Source organism: Neolamprologus brichardi, chromosome 23 (assembly GCF_056152115.1).
Source record: "Neolamprologus brichardi isolate AB-2024 chromosome 23, ASM5615211v1, whole genome shotgun sequence".
NCBI classification, from domain to species: domain Eukaryota; kingdom Metazoa; phylum Chordata; class Actinopteri; order Cichliformes; family Cichlidae; genus Neolamprologus; species Neolamprologus brichardi.
Window position 1 is genome coordinate 37997759 of NC_142125.1, and position 19053 is coordinate 38016811.

The 19053-nt window shown below is 45.2% G+C and overlaps 2 protein-coding genes across 4 annotated transcripts in view; one reads left to right on the forward strand and one right to left on the reverse strand.

The window, feature by feature from the left end:
- raph1b (Ras association (RalGDS/AF-6) and pleckstrin homology domains 1b) overlaps window positions 1-12455 on the forward strand; it is a 40378-nt gene extending 27923 nt beyond the window's left edge. For all 3 annotated transcript variants that reach the window (XM_087835858.1, XM_087835860.1, XM_087835859.1), the window contains 10 exons: window positions 1932-2009; window positions 3851-4010; window positions 4203-4324; window positions 4653-4718; window positions 4816-4959; window positions 6270-6380; window positions 6995-7093; window positions 7194-7314; window positions 7807-7943; window positions 8032-12455. In XM_087835858.1, the coding sequence (XP_087691984.1) occupies window positions 1932-2009; window positions 3851-4010; window positions 4203-4324; window positions 4653-4718; window positions 4816-4959; window positions 6270-6380; window positions 6995-7093; window positions 7194-7314; window positions 7807-7943; window positions 8032-10668 (3675 nt within the window). In that variant the 3' untranslated portion in view covers window positions 10669-12455. The remainder of the gene's footprint in view (window positions 1-1931; window positions 2010-3850; window positions 4011-4202; window positions 4325-4652; window positions 4719-4815; window positions 4960-6269; window positions 6381-6994; window positions 7094-7193; window positions 7315-7806; window positions 7944-8031) is intronic.
- Window positions 12456-16007: 3552 nt separating this feature from the next.
- On the reverse strand, window positions 16008-17570 carry spp2 (secreted phosphoprotein 2). Its single transcript, XM_006804961.3, has 6 exons — window positions 17261-17570; window positions 17051-17178; window positions 16852-16974; window positions 16427-16552; window positions 16285-16333; window positions 16008-16178 (listed from the first exon to the last, which is right to left on the reverse strand). Exons 1-6 carry the CDS (start codon window positions 17406-17408, stop codon window positions 16075-16077), a joined length of 678 nt encoding a protein of 225 aa, XP_006805024.2. The 5' UTR covers window positions 17409-17570; the 3' UTR covers window positions 16008-16074.
- Between the last annotated feature and the right edge of the window lie 1483 nt (window positions 17571-19053).

Here is a 19053-nt window from a genome sequence, read left to right on the forward strand (position 1 = left end):
ATCTTTACAGGCTGTGAGGGGGTTTATGTGTTAGTGTTACACTTTCCACCAGAGAACAGAAGAAGGCGAGCCGCGATCGCCTGGACTCACAAGTTTTCTCCCTCTCCTCGCTCGCGAATCAGAATACTGAATGAGCGCGGGATGCTTGGGAACAAGCGAGGCGGGAGAGAATGGAAAGACATCAAAGGAAGTGGCTGCCAAGATTTTTTCTTTTTTCTTTTTTCTTTTTTTTTTTTACAGACTAGGCAGAAGAGCTTTTTTTAAAAATTGGCTCTGGTGTGGCTCACTGTGAAAGTGGAAGGGAAAACGCCTGTCGAATCGGAGTCGGTCTAATGTCTAATAAAAAGCAGGGAGTATGTGTCGTGTAGAGAGGGAATAATAGATGAGAGAGCGAGGAGCGCCGAGGGGGGGGCGGGTTGTCCACGCTGACATTTCTGGGGCTGAACCCACAGTGCGACTCAAATTGACTCCCGACTGTAATCTGTACAACTCGCGTGACTTCTTGATCACTGTTGCTCTTACTCAGTCTTATACGCACACACATTGGGGTGGGTAAAAGCCTGCCAGCATGTGTTGGCCAAACACACTCTTGGTTTTAAAGCTTTAATGTGTGTGTGCCCTAGAGTCGGTCATGTGGAAAAGGTAGTCTGGGTCAAGGAGCGGGCAGGGGCTTCTTGAGATAAGAGGCTTGGGGAGCACTTGTTAATACCCCTCACCCTCTCTCTTTGAACACACATGCTCGTGTGTACACATGACTTCAAATATTCAGCACCTCAGCTTCTCATTCACCCACTCTCCGTCCTTGTCTCTGTGAGTTAGCTTCAGGGCCATAGTCGGTCATGGTCTTCCCCCGCCTCGTCCCGATTGGCTAAAGGGTTCAGGGTCTTTTAAACGGAGTTTGCTGGTTGGGCGGCCCTTCCTCCTGATACCTTTTTTTTGTGGGGATTATGCTCCCCTCGATTGGGTACGCTCCCAAACCCCTGCATCTGCTGTAAAGAGAGGAAACGAGTGATGGAGAGGGGAGGAAGCAGGAAGGGGGAGGGGCATTTTCCTCCCTACTGTCTCACTTGGTGTTTTAGTCAAATTGTGCTCGTCTTGGCCACACATGTCTGCGTGTCAGTGAACCCATGCCATCACTAAAGTCCTCGCTCAGCACCGTCTCAGCTAGCTCGACCGCTGTCATCTCTGGGTGACGGCAGACGTGGATGCAAGGCGGACTTTGATCGACTGGGAATCACGCTGGAATAACTTTTTGTTTTTTAATCTTGGTGTGAAAGGTGGCAAACAGATTTTTGTTCATTTGAATAGAAGAAACCGCTTTTGTCATATTTTTAAATGAAGTTACGGACACATCTGGATATTTCCCATTTTGAGCATTTTTTGGGGGGGGTTCGCATCTTTAAGTTGGCTGCATGGATGCTCTTTGAGCTGATTCTACATTCGTCTGCAGCCTCTCACCCTTGGGGGATCTTCTACTATTGTCTCGCCTTCTGCTGTATAGCATGATCAAAAGAAACCGCCGCAGCTCCACATGAATCCAACATGAAACCATAAACAGCAAGCGGAGCACCATTTTTGAGGAGCCAATGCCGCCACGGCGTCTTTTATCATAATTGCGTCTATTTGTCTAATTGAACAATCACGCTCAAGTAATAAAACACACGTGGAAGCTTACACAACCTGTAGGAATGGAGGTGATGGCATCTTGTTGGAGGGGGCAGGTAAGTAGCTGGAGCATGGGGGAAATTTAGATTTCTGCCCGTGACACAAGGCGCCATCATTCCAGATGCTTTTTTTCATGAAGTTGTGCATAGCTGCATGTGTTATTCCTGCCAAAGGAGTGACGGATGTATAACGAGGATGAGGCTATAAAATCAAAAGGCATTTTTTATGTGTCTGCTGTATTAACACACTCCTGTGTGTTCATCTAGGAGGAGCAAGCTGCCAAACTGAAGGCGGAGAAGATCCGAGTCGCCCTGGAGAAAATCAAGGAGGCACAAGTCAAAAAGGTAGGACCACCTCTTAACTCGCTGACTCTTAGAAAGTGCAGGGATATGAAGTCCTTCTGACTTTGAATAATTGCCGTCTTGTCATATTTCGTGCACGCCGCATTTCTTTGTGAACTTCATTCACAGCGAGGCAGTGAAGCATGCAGAAAATAGGTCATTGCAGTGTTTGATTATGTGTGTGCGTCTGCTGGAGGAGGGAGCAAGGAAGCGGAGATGGGCTTCAGCAAAATAACGCAGATCCACATAAGACATGTTATTTATCCCGCGTATCAGCTGAACAACAGGAGCGCCTTGCCGCACTGACAGTTTGCTTCCACTGCGAGGTTGATACGGGACTCCTCACACAGGCAGGCCTTTTGTTTTTTTTCCCCCCCAGGCCGGTGAATGAACAGTCTCTTTGAATGAGACCAATGCCATTTAACAGTGTCCTTTTTTGCATGCAATGAATGGTTGAAGCCCAATAGTGTTACAGCGAACTGGGCTAGAGTATGGCTAGATAAAGGGTACTGGTACAGACAGGACACGAGAAGAAAAAAGACCTCAGCTAACACAGGAGCGCTTTGATGTGCTAAATTATTCGTGCCCTGTTGTCGGCGTTTTACACGACCAGCAATGATTTGAATTTCACCGAAGCAGTTTGACTTCATCTGGATAAGAAATGGATCTTAAAGGATTTAGATGTTAGATTTAATTTAACTTTTTTCCCTCTGAGTGGTGGTGGGGGGAGGGGGGGGGGGGGGGGTCTCCTGTGAGAAATGTAGGTCAGACTCCCCCCATGTCTGAGACTCATCGCTGTCCCTGCGTTGTCATTGGTCTGCGCTTCACTTCAATCATCCGTACTGGCACGCGATTGGACGTCGGGGTCGCAGTGGGAGGTGACATGCAGGAGGGTCAAGGAATCCGGGGCTTTATTTGGTTTCACACATCGAGGCTGCGTTTGTGTGATCCAGGATTTGGCACGTGTGCGAGTGTGTCGCATTCAGATTAGTTTAAGCTTTCGTGTTCTGGTTGCTTAAAGATGCCCAAACTACAGCCATATTCGTAGTCATGTTTGGTGGCCATATGTGGGACATGGTCATGATCCTTATGAACACATAAGATGTCATTCTTTCACTAAACTGAAGCTACAAATTGGAAAATGTTCAGCTTTTACACAAAAAAATACTAAAAATCTCGTGCGAGTTAGAATTTCAGTGACCTCAATCTAGAGGTCAGAGGTTAAGTTTTCTGAAAATCTTTGAACACAATAAATTGAGTAAGATTGCTCCCAGGATTTTCACATTGATACCATAGGTGTATCTACTAAAATACAAAATGTGGGGTGGGTCTACTGATCAGTAGGTTGGCGATTTAATCTGCTCCAGTCTGCATGCCAAATATCCTTGGGCAAGATAGTAACCGATGTATCCACTAGAGTATGAATGTGTGTGAATGTTGGATAGTAAGCACTTACAAGCTTTTAAGAATGGTAGTGTGAATGATTGAATGAGGCAGGTTGTATAAAGAGCTTTGAGTGCTCCGGGAGAGTAGAAGAGCGAGAATCATCCTGTTTACCATTTAAAAATCTCAGAAGAGTTTGAATTCCAGTGACCTTGACATGAAGGTTAAAGGTCAAATTTCCTGAAGATCACCTAAGACTTCCAAATTCTTAGCATCTACTAGGAGGCTGAGGGATACCGTTCCCTCCGCATTTTCCAAAGCTGGGCCTTATTGGAGTATTTGCTGGGCTAATGCTGGCCCCCAAGCCTTATGTTTGACCCCCTCCCGATCTAATGCATGCATGACGATAAATCTTACATATTGATATCATGTTTTAACGTTTCCCTCTTGGCCTTCCTCAGCTGGTGATCAGGGTCCACATGTCCGACGAGAGCTCAAAGACCATGATGGTAGACGAGCGGCAGACAGTCAGGCAGGTGCTAGACAGCCTGCTGGATAAGTCCCACTGTGGATACAGCCCTGACTGGTCTCTGGTGGAAACCATCACTGAGCTGCAGATGGGTAAGGGAGCAATAAACATTGTTTATGGTTTTGCTTCAATCTGCGCTTGTAGCATAGGGTCGAAGGTCAGGGGTTCTCGCAGAATAATACACAAAGTAATATGTAATAGTCACGGCCCCAGTTCCAGGGCAGCAAAAGAAACCTGTTCTCGCCTGTTCTTCATTACCTGTTCTCGCTCCTCCTTTTTCTCAGAGCGTATTTTTGAGGACCACGAGAACCTGGTGGAGAATCTGCTAAACTGGACCCGGGACAGCCACAACAAGCTCATGTTCATAGAGCGCATTGAGAAATACGCCCTCTTCAAGAACCCTCAGGTGACCGCCCGTTACGTTAAAGCTACACACGTATGGTGGAGTGTTCAACAGACCGAGGGGCAGATAACATCCTCTCCTCTTTTAACTGCTCTGCGTTCGGTGTGCAAATGCCGATTGTGTATGTTATACGCGCAGAAGCATTGTTTATGCATGCTGAGTGCCTGCATAGAGCCAGAGAGTGAATAACAGAGTGTGTGTTTGTGTAGGAGTGTCAGAAGTAGGTCAAAGCAAGTGAAAGTGAATAATTTATTTACACATAGGATAAGGTGAGACTTTCTCCCCCTCTCATCCCTCCATTGACTTCACTGTTTTACTCAATTGCTTCCAGAACTATTTGCTGGGGCGGAAGGAGACATCAGAAATGGCCGACAGGAACAAAGAGGCTTTATTAGAGGTAAGATGGTGTTTTATAAAGCAAACCGCAGACGTTTGTATCATTCCTGCTAATCTGGAGCATTAATTATTTAATGGGTTTTTGTGCAATACTTCAGGAATGTTTCTGTGGTGGCTCAGTGTCTGTGCCAGAGATCGAGGGCATCTTGTGGCTCAAAGAAGATGGGAAAAAGTCATGGAAGAAGCGTTACTTCCTCCTCAGGGCTTCGGGGATCTACTACGTCCCCAAAGGCAAAGCCAAGGTCAGTGACGGCTGGTGTACGATCATGCTACTCGGACGCAGAAATGAAGATTAGGAACAGAAATGTGGCATTTAGGGTTATGAGAAGCAGATCCACACATGATTTGTGGCATTTCCTGTTTGGTTTTGATCACTTTGAAGAACAGCAGTTGTGTGCGTGGCGTTTGTGTGCACATGCTGCCTTTTTAACACCACCATCCTCCCAAGTAATTTTCAAATTTTAACACTTGCAGTTCACAGTGGCGCCATGGAGACATTTATAAGTCCCATAGTACATTTCAGCCCCAGCTTTGGCTACGTTCACACTGCAGGTCTTAATGCTCAATTCCAATTTTTTAATCAAATCCGATTTTTTTTGCCTGCTCGTTCACACTACAAATAAAATGCGACAGCAAACGCGTCTAGTGTGAACGCTCAAAGCGGCCGCATGCGCAAAAGAAGACGTCACACACAGCGCACTCTGTTTAGACCCAGACCGAACAGTATTGTTTGACTGATGGCTCTTAATATAAAGACTTCGGACTTTACGTTTCCCAATTTTTGTTTTAAGTAATTTTGTTATTTACATAATAATGTAAAAAACCTAATAATTATCTTTATTGCTGTTTTAGAGGAGCGGTGCTTCAAATGATAGTTGCAGATTTCTGTCAGAATCTGCAGATTATACAGTACAAATAAAATGTTAACATTTCTCCAACGTCGTCTTCCCAGCAGTTTCACCGGATGGCCAGGAAGCGTTCGCGATGTCTTATCGGGCGCTTCTCCGCCGCTGATAATTGGCGTCTGTCTTGTGTCAGTGACGTAAAAGACGGATTTAATGCGACTTGACCGTTCACACAGCAGTCGCTTTCTGAAATATCGGATATGTATCGGATTCAGTACCACATACGAAAGTGACCCAGATCGGATTTGAAAATATCGGATTTGTGCCGTTCACACTGTCAGACCATGATCGGATATGGGTCGCATAGGGTCAAAAAAATCTGATTTGATGCGCTTTCGCCTGCAGTGTGAACGTAGCCTTTGATACTGAATAGGGCATTCTAGATGTAAGTTAGACCTTTAATAGCATATACACACAAAACGTAGACAAATGAAGGACTTTGCATAATTATTTCAAGCCATTCTGCAACTGCTTTACTCATGCACTAAAACAGCATGAGTGAAGCTCCATGTTTCTATACAACGACAGCACAAATGTGATGGGTAAAATTCAGTTTCTTCACACAGAGCAGCCGCAGCCAACAGCGGTCTCTTTTAGGTCAACCACGCATCAGTACATGACACCGTCCCCTCCCTCTTTCTCCACAGGCATCCAGAGATCTCGTGTGCTTCCTGCAGTTGGACCATGTTAACGTGTATTACGGGCAGGACTACCGCAGCAAATACAAAGCTCCCACTGACTACTGCCTGGCCTTGAAGGTGAATCCCTGTAACTGCATGGAGAAACGTTGCGTTGTCCTAATTGGCCTGCAAATAACAGCAGATCTTAATGTTCCTCCAGAGACCTAAACCGGCACAAATGAGCACTTGGCTAAGAAAGCTACGGATGATGTCCAGTTCTGTGTGTGATACAGATCTTGTAAACACATTTTGCAAGTCAAATAATTAGATGTCTGCATATCTGAAGAAATCTATAACAAGAGAAATGAGGCATGATAACATGGATGGGATGTACACGCGTCCTCCTTTGCATCTGTTTAAAGTAGAGGTTTGAACACATCAAATGGTTCTTGTAGATCTGCAGTCTTAGCACTTCACTGTTACCCCCATGCACTTAGTACCATTAGTCTGCTATTAGAAAATGCCTCTGGAGATCTTTTCCAAAGAAGCTGATTGGATTAGTTTAATCTGAATAGAAAGTTTATTTACTGATTACATTTAATGTAATGAATAAGCACTTGTCTAATAAATTGCAAGAGGATGCTTCGATGTCAATTGCACATCTTATTTGTTTAAAAAATCCTTTTATTTTTAATCGTTTTGCAGTGTCTGTGCAGAGCACTTAATAATCATAATACTTGTTTTATTTGCAGCATCCACAAATCCAGAAGAAGTCCCAGTACATCAAGTATCTGTGCTGCGATGATGTGAGGACGCTGCACCAGTGGGTGAATGGAATCCGCATCGCAAAGGTTGGTTTGAAGCAGAGTTACTGTTCAAGGCAAAGAAATAAGCAGATAAAGGTTTTGTTTTAATTTATGAAATGCATCTGTGTTCTCCGATCTCATTCAGTATGGGAAGCAGCTGTATTTGAACTACCAGGAAGCCATGAAGAGGACAGAGGCAGCCTACGATTGGTCCTCTCTCTCTACGTCTAGCATCAGATCTGGCTCCAGCTCCGCCAGCATACCCGGTTCGCTCACGAGCTAGGCTAAGCACCACTAATGGCTCCTTTAAACTCATCATCATGTCCAGTGTATAGTTAATTCAACATGGAAGTAATTTAGCTTTAAAAACAAAAGCACTTCCATTTTTCTTACTAAGTCAATGCTAAGTTATGCTAGTTATGCTACCAGATAGAAGTGGAGCGTATTGTAAAGTGTATTCAGACCACTGTTAGAGGTCACTCTGAACACAGAACAAGAATGCAAACACACACATATTAACAAACAGGCACTAGACAGGTCTCTTTTGTCCTTTTAACGCGCTTGATTCACTAAAAAGAAACACATTTGTGTTGGAGAATGCTCAGAAACAGCAAAAAGATGTACATAATAAATATTCTATGTCAAATCTTTTACATTTTTAAGAAGGATTTTTGACTCATCTATGATGTATTTCCAATATTACTAATTGATAAGAGGTCTTTTACAAAAGGCTTACAGTTTTTCATTTGTTTTTTCAGAGTCCCAGTCGAATCATTCGGGTCATTCTGACAGCGGGGTGGACACGGGCTCCTCTCATGGGCGTTCCCAGAGCGTGGTGAGCTCCATATTTTCAGAGGCCTGGAAGAGGGGTACCCAGATTGAGGAAAACTCAAAGGTATGAGTTTCAGCGTGTTAAAGTCGCATGTTTGCAGGAGGATGTGTGAGTCACGTGACAAAGCTAACACTCGCTCTGTTCTCCGCAGATGAAAATGGAGGCATCCAGAGGGGCCACGCTGCCGCACGGTTCCCACAGCCACCGGCATCACAGCCAGCATTCAGTTGACCACTCAGCCCTGACGCCGCCTCCGCAGCAGCCTCAGGCGCAGCCTCCATCACGGCCTCAGTCTCAGCCCCACCCCCAGCAGCAGCAGCACCCCCCACAGCATCAGCACCCATTGGTGCAACCCCAGACGCCAATTCAGCTGCAGCACCAGCACCAGCACCCGCCTCCCCAGTATCCGTCTCCTCAGGAGGCAGTGCCGCCACCGCCACCACCACAGGCAGCACCACCGCCACCGCTACAACCACCACAGTCTGCTCAACTACATCAACAGCAGCTGCAGAAGCAGCAACAGTCACAGGCCTTCAGCAACTACAACCACATGCCCCCACAGGAGCAGCAGCAACCAGCTCCCGCACCCCCTCCACCTCCGCCACCTCCACCACCGCCTCCCCCGCCCCCTCCACCAGTCCAGACGGTGTCATATCAGTCGCCGGCTCTCACAATGTACAAGTACAGCACCATCACCAGGCTGCAGAACCAGAAAGGAGGCAAGATACCCTTTCACCTCCCTGCTACAGCCCAGCAGGTTCTGCCCACGACTCTGACACCACCTGTACTGCAGCCCATCAAACCAAACGTCAATCACATTGCCGCAAGGACTAATGTGCCCCCGCCTCCTCCACCACCACCTCCCCCTCCACCGTCCATGCCAACCCCCGGGTCTGCCATGGCTGTGCTGAAACTGGGCCCACCCAGTCCGGCTACTCCACCGGCTTTCATCCCTCCACCGGCTTTCATCCCTCCACCGGCTTTCATCCCTCCACCGCCAGTTCCTCTGCCTGCTCCACAGACCAATGGAATTGCATTTCCTCCCCCTCCGCCGCCCCCACCGCCACCAGCTATTGCAGCTGCTCCCGTGAGTCAGCCTGTCTACCACAGTGGACTCAAGCAAGCGCTGAAGGAGCGGTTTCCCAGCCCGCCGCGGGACCTCCCGTCTCCAAACGGCGGGCTCGAGGATTCCCCACCACCTGCCCCAACACCACCACCCCCGCCTCCTCCACCTCCGCCACCGCCGCCACCACCACCTCCCCCTCAACAGTTCCAAGTACCGGCCCAGTTTCCACCTCCTCCTGCACCCCTGGCAGCACCACTGAAAAACTTCAACCCAGGCTTCCTCCCTCATACTGCCCCCAAGCCCATGTCCCCAGTCTCCCCTTTCCCTCCTGCCCCGCCTCCTGCTACAATGAGTTGCCCGACCCCAGCTCCACCACCACCCCCTCCTCTACCTGCACCCCTTAAGAAGCAGTTCAGTCTCCAGACAGGCCACACCTCCACTCAACCCCCTCCAACTCTGCCTAAGCAGCATAGTTTGTCTAAGCCACCAACCATTTCCACAGGAGCCCCTCCCACCATGTCTCTGGTGAAACAGCTAGCCAGTCAGTTCCCAGGAGCTTCATCCCAAGCAGGCAATCAAATGGAGACTTCGAAAGCCCCACTCTCTCCCCCTGCAGTTAAAACCAAACCAAAATGGCAGCGTGGGGGTGGCCAGCAGCTGCAGTCTCCCGAATTCCCTCCTCCTCCTCCAGACAGCAACACCGGCTTCCCTGCTCAACCACCACCACCACCTCCTCCTCCTCCTCCACCTCCCCCAGCACCAGTCACAGGTCCGACGCCACCTCCTCCTCCCCTTCCTTCTGGAAACATGGGCTCCCCCATAAGGAGGTCACCCTCTGGTTCCTCTAGTTTTGGAGGCAAGAAACCTCCTCCCACCCCCCAGAGGAACTCCAGCATCAAGTCCAACGCCTCAAACTCCTACGAGGAATCCAGGAGAAATTTGCTCAGCAAGTTTGCTCCCCAAGGCAACACCGCCCCTCCCTCCTCATGTCCTCCCTCCAATGGATCGCCTTCAAAGGAGCCCTCAAATGGACCTCCTGCTCCCCCAAAACCAGGAAAGCTCAACCTGGCTAACCTGCCCCTGGCACTGCAGGCCAAGGTAAGCCAGGCAAAGCAGTCTAGTGGCGACTTCCCTTCCCCACCTCCTGAGTGCGCCTACTTCCCACCTCCTCCACCTGCCTCCGAGCTCTTCCCCCCTCCACCACCTCCAGGTAATGACGCCCATACGAGCGGACCTCCTCGAGTAGCAGTGGTGAATCCCCAGCCCCAGGCTCCTCCTCCTCCACCACCCATCTCCCTCGTCAGTAACTCAACATGGGGAAAGAGCTCCCTGAAAAAGACTCCTCCGCCCACACTCGGGCGGCGTAGTAACAACACCCCAGAACCACCTCCGCTCTCGCCACCTCCACCCACTTCCCCAAAAGGTAGCTCAGGCCAGCCCAACTTCTTGGAAGATCTGCACAGGACACTGAGGCGAAAGTCAGTGGGACGCCAGGGCTCCACCAACTCCGCCGGCCTCTCAGGCAAGTTGGACCCGGTGGGAACCATGGACGACATGGCGCTGCCCCCGCCGCCTCCTGAGCTGCTCCTGGACCAAGGAAAGCAAAGCAACGGAGGAAACGGTGGCTATATGTCCGGAAACATCTCAGGCTATGCAACACTACGACGAGGACCCCCTCCTGCTCCACCCAAAAGAGGGGATGGCACCAAGCTTACTGGATAGTAGTTGAACTTGTCAATAAGGACACGATGAAGACGAATGAATAGACAATGAAATGATATACTGAAGTAAAAATGCATTAGTGGATTACTCTTTTCTTCTCCTGGGGACACGATAATAAATGACTGTGTATATACTAAAAGCCAAACCAGACCATCTTCAATTAGTGTTTGCTAGTTCTTCATTTTTTTATTGCTTGGCTTTCTGGATGAGTGAGGTTTACAATACTGGGACACTTTAGACTCAAACAGGTTAAGTTGGAGGTGTCTAAACTATCCAAGCTCTCTGGAACATGAAGTTTTTGCCCCGTACGGTATAACCCCACTTGTCTGGTACACCAAGCAGCTCTGAGTAAACACTAATAATAAGACTTTGTGCAAATATTATTGGATCCAGGTCTGAGCCAAATCATGCATCTGCTTCTTTGCCACAAGTTTGTGCCACGTTACTGGAGACGCAACCCAGAAAACAACAAAAACTCATCATGATCTCTCTGCTTTGGTACTGCATGGACAACATGTAAACAACAAGCTGTAAAACATGAAGCTGTGTGCGTGCATGTGTGTATGTGCGTGTGTGCGTGTGTGTGTGAGAGAGAGAAATGAACTGAACGTGCATCCATGCATTGAGTGCATGCATGCGTATGTGATGGTATGGTGGTAGTAGTTAATCATCATTAGGGAGGGCCTTCATGGAACAGGGATTGTCAGGTTTGCTTTTATATAAAATTATTTAAAGATTGGTAAATGGAAGGATTTTTTTTATATGTGTAAGTGTCTTTTAAATAGATTAAAGCCTAGAGAGGAGCAGATCAACATTAGCGCACAATGGAATGTATCTGGAAGAAAAGAAAGGCAATGATTCAGTAAAATCTTTTGTCTTAAGCGTTTCTAGACTGTTTCACCACTTGACAAATGCAAATCAGAAGGAAGCCTTACTCTTAAAGTCTTGCACAGAGGTCAAAACAGAAAGGAAGTATCTTCTAAAGGTTTCCAAAAAAAATGGCATGGACTGTGCAGCTGGATTTAATTTAATGCAAAACTTGTACTGGACTTTGTAGAAAAGGAGAGAGGAGGAGGAGGCCTGGGGTGGTTATCTTTGTGGACTGTGTGAGTTCCCTGTGTGCTGGCTTGATTTCGGACCTTATCCTTCAGTTTGTATCTGTACAGTTGCAGCTGCTGCTCCGTTACCGTTGGTTCCCCCCGCCGCCTTCTTAAGTTCACTGTCCAGGAAGTGGCGAGCGTGAAGTATCGAAGGAGAGATGCATTTTATCCGGTTAATGTACAGAGCGTCGAATCATGTAGTTTATTATAACACAAATCATCTGAATGTTCAACTCAACTTTGTGTCTATGGAATCTCGTTTCCTCGTGGTGCCATTGCTGCTCCATCTCTTGGTGCACAGGGTCAGAAGTTATCTAGAGGGTCGACAATGAAGGGTTTCCATTTCTAGCAGCGATGCCTTCGTTTTTAGGGTGCTAGTGCTGTCCTTCGACATGCCCGTGCGTGCCAGGATGACATATCATGAATATTTCACATCATTTAGACTGGCTTTGGTGTGGGGTGGTGTAGATTCCATACAAGGCCTTGAAGACAGTGTATCTTTTTTTTCTTATAACTGAACATCATTGTCCTTACCGGGATGTTTGCTGCAGTACAGTATGTAAGTTATATCGATGTGCTGAGGCGAACACGTGGGGCCAGATGAAGAAAAATGTTTGCAGATGAGAGTAAATGTTTCCTCTTGCATATAAACTGAAAATCACAATATAAATGTTTAAACCAGACCTCAACCCGTCTCTGTGTCGTTTGTTCAATTAATTTAAAAATGATGTGTAGTTCAGTGCAGAGTCACCCCTCATTTCTTTTTATTTTGTTTCCAATGAGCCTTTCTTCAAAGTTTTTATTTGGATATTGGCTCCTTTTTCACTCATTTTCATTCCAGTTGTTGTATCTGACCATTTTTCTGAAGAATATTTTTGTTAAGCCGCCAACACTAACCTATGAGTCATTGAAGTATAAAAAAAGCAACTAACTCGTGGGATGAGCCAGTGTTTGTGTCTACACAAAAAACAAATTGGAACCAGTTTTAAATTGTCTCTTTGTTACTAGCAGCCTGTCACAAAAACGCATCATCGTTTCCATTTCTTGAGTTGAATTTATGAAAAATGCCACAGATAATGGCAATATTTAATGGTAATTTATTTATTATTATTTAATAAATAATGGTAATATTTATGGCAGATGAACAGTATCTGAAAGAGATCTCCTTTAGAAATAGGACAAAAGACCTGATAGATGTATCTGGCCCCTCAGCTGATTCCTCAACTGTGCATCAGAAATGCTCTCAGTGGAAGGGTGGCTGCCAGGAAGCCATTATTATGGAAGGGGAAGTGGGAGGGAAAGGAGGAGGAAGGGTGAAATATTAAAATTGGACTGAAAATGAGTGGCCACAGGTCTTATGGAGCAATTAACCCAAATTTAAATCTTTTGTTGAACTAATAGTCAGTATGGAGGTGATCAGGCAAGAGGTACAACAGTGAGTATGGACAGCCACATATAAAACACGATGAAAGCTGTGTCATGGTTTGCATTTCAGCCAGTGGTGTTGGAGTGAAAACTGATGAAATTACGAACATACAAAGCACATAACACTTTGATCCATCGTGCAGTACCATCTGTAAAGCTTCTGATTGGCAGCAGCTTCATTGTCTTCAGCAGGACAGTGATCCTAAACAACACAGTAGAACCATACCTGGATTGGCCTCCCCAGAGCCTGCACCTCAACATTATTGAAAGTGTGGGATCATGTTAACAGAGAACAGAACAAAAGGCAGAAACATCCAAAGAAAGCTCTGAATGTATTCAAGAAGCCTGGAGAACTATTCCTGAAGACTATTTAAAGACATGACATGAAAGCTCCCTTAGAGGGTTCAGACTGTGTGGAAGAATAAAGGTTGTCATGCCAAATGTTGACTTTAAAGCTCATTAGAATTGTACAAACTCTGTATTTGCCTTACATACTGTATTTCCCTGTATCTTTGCATACTTTTTGATAAATAATTGCACCTATTTCCAATTTTCCCACCACAATATAAAGAAATGAGGGGTTACTTAAGACCTTTGCACATCTCTGGATGTTTGTTTGATGTGTTGCATTCAAGTGCAATTTACAAGCGACTTGTTTGATTGGTAGGTCACACACCCCCTCTAGTGGTTTTATCCTACACTACACTCAGTAGCGGTTTTTGATATGGGCGACACGGTCCGTTGCCCAGGGCGGCAGAGGCAAAAGAAAGTTGCTTGCACCCATGCTGTCCCGACATCATGACAGCGCATTTTGGAGATTGCATGGGCACTGGTCGGTTTTCTATCGCCCATTTGCGAGGACTAAGGGCGCCATCGGTTTGCGACGTGCGCCTTCTGCTTGCGGCACAGGGAGGACAGGAGGGGGCGGCGGGGGATTCTCTCACTGGGTGAAGCGGCATCTAATAACCAGCTCGCAAAATAAAACAAAATAAAAACAAACCAACAAACACGAAAACAGCAGACATTATGATACAGACTTATAATTTGCATTTAATGTTTTTTTCTAAATTCTATACGCGAAAAGTGAGCGCGAGAGCCCTCGGTGCGCCTGCTCGCTGCTGAAGTCAAAGTAAACTTTATTGTCATCTCCGCTACATACAGTCCAGTATATAGAGAGACGAGACGACGAGGCTCCAGTTACAGCAGTGCAAGAAAACAAACAATATATATAAGAAGAGTAAGAAAATAAATATACGTTTTAGGACTCGGGGTAAAGGGATCAATAACAATTTAAAATTTTATAATTTACAGTTTGATGATTTAAAGTCTCACATACAACCTGTCAAAAGGGGAGGGGGGCCGGCTGCTTCTAAATAGAGCACATTTCATTCATAATGTTGTAAATCAGAGCCCATTATGTATTCATGATTTGTTCCTGGGTTGTGTGAAACCCCAGAAATACACCTTAGACAAAGTGAATCTGTGAACTAAGGTGTAGGTCTATGAGGTTATGTTGTGGTGATCCTTGGGCTGGGGGACTTATGTTCATACTGGAGTGCAAAATTAAAACCAATGGAAGATGGACAAGAAAAGTTCAAAGCCATCAGGTGCTCAGTTTAGAAAAAAGTGAAAAGAAGAGGAGGAGAAACGAGCAAAAGATACAGGTAAGCAGATGTGTGATTGGATAATGGCAGGTCATCCTGAAACAATCAGAATCTCGATACTTTATTAATCCCTAAGGAAATAATGTGGGTTACCGTTGCTCCAAGAAGAAATGGTAAAAATAGTAACAGTAACAGACTAAACTCCAAATAATACATTATGTTACAGATTTTAAGAAATCGCACTAATATATACAGATCACTCAATTATAAATATCAAGGATTAACAGAGGTGATAATAAATAAATATCAAGAAAATTGACAAGAATATTACAGAGTAGAAAAAAACATGTGCAAAAAGAGTGTATTAGATGGAGGAGTTGTACAGGGAGATGGCCACAGGTAGGAATGATTTCCTGTGTCGGTCAGTGGTGCTTTTTGGTAATATCAGTGTCTCTCTGAGCGTGCTCCTGTGATTAGCCAGCATGTCAAGGAGTGGGTGGGAGGTATTATCCATGATTTTCCTCATCTTGGACAACATCCGCCTCTCAGACACCACCCTAACGGAGTCCAGCTCCATCCCCACAACATTACTGGTCTTGTGGATAAGTTTATTTAGTCTGTTGGCGTCTGTGACCCTCAACCTGCTGCCCCAGCATGCAACAGCAAAGAGGATAGCACTGACCACAACAGAGATACAACAAGATAACATTAATTAGTAGGTATAGTGATGTTTGTTAGCCACTTGGTTATGATAGTAAACAGTAGACACTGATGTAGCTTATTGAATCTTTTGGACCGTGTTTGATTTGTCCTATTCTCATTGTATGTTTATAATTGCTGTTTGTTAGCCGTACTACTATGCATACTCGCTCTCTCTATATATATATGTGTGCGTGTGTGTTTGTATGTTTATCTGGTTAAACTCAGCATGGTTTCGAAAACAGTTTTTACAATAAAATATGTAAATGTAAAATCCTTAGTATGTTTTATGTGTGGGTGTGGGGTCAGAGGGAGTGTTCGCCCAGGGCACCAAACAGGCTAGGACCGCCCCTGCTTACACTCGAAACATATTGGTGCTCAATATAACGTTTGATGAATGGAAATTGAAAACATAAAAACAGGTATATTTTCTTTGTGTTTCAATAATTATTCAGCAGCTCTGTAAATTAAATGAGAATTAAAGGGGGACAAAAAATTTTTGCAAAATATCTTAATTCAGTTTTTTTTTTTAATATATATGATCAGCACCTAAAAGAAAGTCATGGATAGCTGAACTTTCACACTACATAGTTGCTGAAAGTGTCTCCTCTGGGTCGGTCTTCTGCCAACTGGTTGTACCGGGAGCCACCAGGCTGGGCTGAAGGTGCAGCTGTAGCTGGGACTGCCAAAGGTTTTGAGGTTGTTAGTCCACTTATTTGCACTTAACATCCTAAAAAATTTTAAAATAAAGATCACTGTAAGAAAAAGACAAAAGAAAATGTGCTTACCTCTGTTAGCAAATGGGGCATTGAACTGCTGTCTCCTTCTCAAGAACACCTGTGGAAACAAAGCCTGGGTATTCATGCGCTGTGCATAAAGGGCAACAACCGTTTGGCTCTTTAATTTGTGCCACTCTGACTCTTGACTCACCTCCTCGCTGCTCTCTGAGCTGGAGCTGGAGCTGGAGCTGGAGCTGCCATCGTGGCCGCACCTCAGAGAGACCACCTGGGGAGATCTGGCCATCATTCGTACCCGGGTGGAACAGGTGAAGGAGGGCTGAAGGTGGGTAAAAGAGAAAGAAACAAGAAAAAACCCTGCTTCATTAGTCTGTGTGATATTTCTTTAAATACCTGGTGGCCGCTGTCCCGTCAATCACACAGGGGCACATTCTGGCCCAGTAAACTCGTGCCAATGTAAACAACAGGCTGTAGCACTGAGTCAACATGTGTCCACTCCAGGATACAGATATCAGCCCTTCACAGGGAACCATCCACATAATATTCCAGCTTCTGACGTGGCTAATTTATTTATTATCTCACTGAAGTATTTGGAAAGCATTGGTTTAAATGTCTCACCACAAAGAAGCCAGGCCTGAAGGCACAGGCCTGAGGGTTGTCTTGGGAAGTCTTTGCACACTGAGTCTCCTTAATCCGAAAAACCATCAGCAGGTCGACGGTGTCCAGGCCCGTGGGGATGACCTGTCACACGTGGGATAGTCAGGACAAATCAGCTGTTGCCATACTGTTAATTGCATTAAGCACACAACAGGCTCACCTTTGAGACAGAGCCTGTAGTGACCCGGTAAAGGTGGCTAGCAGCATACACAGAGTTGACCTCTGCCAAAGCTGCTCCCAGAGCGCTGTCTGCCGCAGACTGCAGCTCAGAGTTGTGAAGTGGGATGCCTTCAAAGCCACAGACAAGGAGGAGGGAAAGGTGAAGTTACTGAATCTTATTTTGAAGGGATCAGGACAGAAAGTTACTCACCTGTGCATCCAAGAGACAGCAGCAGGGCTGGGAGGAGCACGTATGACTTCATCTTGACGATGGGCACCAAACCAAAATGCCTCAAAGGTTCATCTACTTGTCTAAATATACTCAGCACTGAACCTGTGCACCGCCTCTTAAACTCCATAACCCCAAAAACAAAGCCTCCCTCTCTTGCACTGTCCTGTCTGCCCAGCTTCCTTTTATGTCCTTTGGGTGCATTCCAGTACCCATACTACCATACGATGTCCTAATACACTGTACGTCAAATGCAATGTGACAAACAACCGGGATGTCCTGCTGCATGCAATATGTCAGGCATGCTTTAGGGCCATTCTGATCCTGAGTCCTCTACATGAATGGTAGGAGGTTCAAAGTTCAATATGATAAACCAGTATGTCCCAGTCACATGCCCATTGTAAGGATGATAGAAATGTGTACTGAGTGTAAAAACAAAAAGAGAAGAAAGGAAAAAAAGGTGAGTCCAGGCTGATGTGCTAAATTAAATTAGTAAATATTTGTGCATGCTCTATATGAGACTTTCTTAAATGTATGAGAAAAATTCTGATGATTTAGAAGCTACTCGAGACCCTTTATAATATATATTTGCAGACTTACGATGCAATTTAAAGAAAACTGTCTCAATCCACCTTATATAGCCACTTGTTCTGCAGCGATGACGAGACTGATGATAACAGCGCTGAGAAATGCTTTTGCATAAAGTGGTTTTTATTTCAGTCATGTTAATCTCCCCTCTGTTTTCTTCATCTTTACAGATCACTGACCCCATCTGTCAGCACATTTCAACTTCAGGTCAGGTTCGGGCATTTTGACAATTTATAGGCCTGATAAGAACAGTCCAGACTGTTAGCTGTTAGCAGTTTATATAGTGAGACACAAAAGCAACAATCCCTCCCACATTTATTACATTCATCCTTGATATCAAAAATACATTCTGGAAATGTGAGGAACTCGAACTCTTGTAAAGAATGAATATGTTTCCTGTTATTTTTCTCCCTTTTCAGCATAGTTTAGCACACGATTTGTTCCCCTTCAGACACAGTTCACCCCCAAAAAATGACTTGATTCTATCTAACACACAAAGAATAAATGTTCAGTCAAATTAATTTCGCTTTAATCACGTGACAAACTACAGAGATTTCCACGTCTGTTTTTTAGGCTGTGGGGGAGTATCGTTTAAAGTTTCAGAGCACTAATGTGCAGCGATCACGTTAGAAATAAAAAGCAGCACTGAGTGTGCACTCAGCGTTAAAATAACGAACTTTAATTCAAATGTTTATTTTACCACTCTGTGGACTAAATCACCATATCTTTACTTTTTTAATTTTTTAATCATCATCTGATAAAATCTCTGATTGGAGTACATGATGCTCATCCTCATTTAATGAGGGATTTAGGCTTCAGTCAGCCACTATAACACATCTTAACACCGCTCTGTTGTGCTTTTATCCAGCTGTTTTGGAGGCCTCTTGAATATGAAAGAATATAGTTGCCACTGGCCTTGTAGTACTCAAAGGATCAAAATGCTGCTTTTCTTTAAAAAAACAAAAACTTACGATGATGCTCAAAGGACCATAAAGTTTTATTACTTTATTTCTACTGTCTATGGCAAACCTACCAAAACAATCCAGATGGATAAATGTCATCACAGTAGATCCACTTTGGGGTGAAACATCCCTTTAACACGCACCACTTTAACAAAACTGGAACAACAGACAACGTTTAACTTCTAAACACAGGATTGTGGATGAATTCACACCCACTACATGAAG

Excerpts from the sequence above, each read along its gene's own strand:
- spp2 (XM_006804961.3), bottom strand. The coding sequence starts at position 17,408 with ATGGAGTTTAAGAGGCGGTGCACAGGTTCAGTGCTGAGTATATTTAGA. Across the intron at positions 16,334-16,426 it reads GCTCAGAGAGCAGCGAGGAG|GTGTTCTTGAGAAGGAGACA; the intron begins GTGAGTCAAGAG and ends TTGTTTCCACAG. Across the intron at positions 16,179-16,284 it reads TGCCCCATTTGCTAACAGAG|TCCCAGCTACAGCTGCACCT; the intron begins GTAAGCACATTT and ends AACCTTTGGCAG.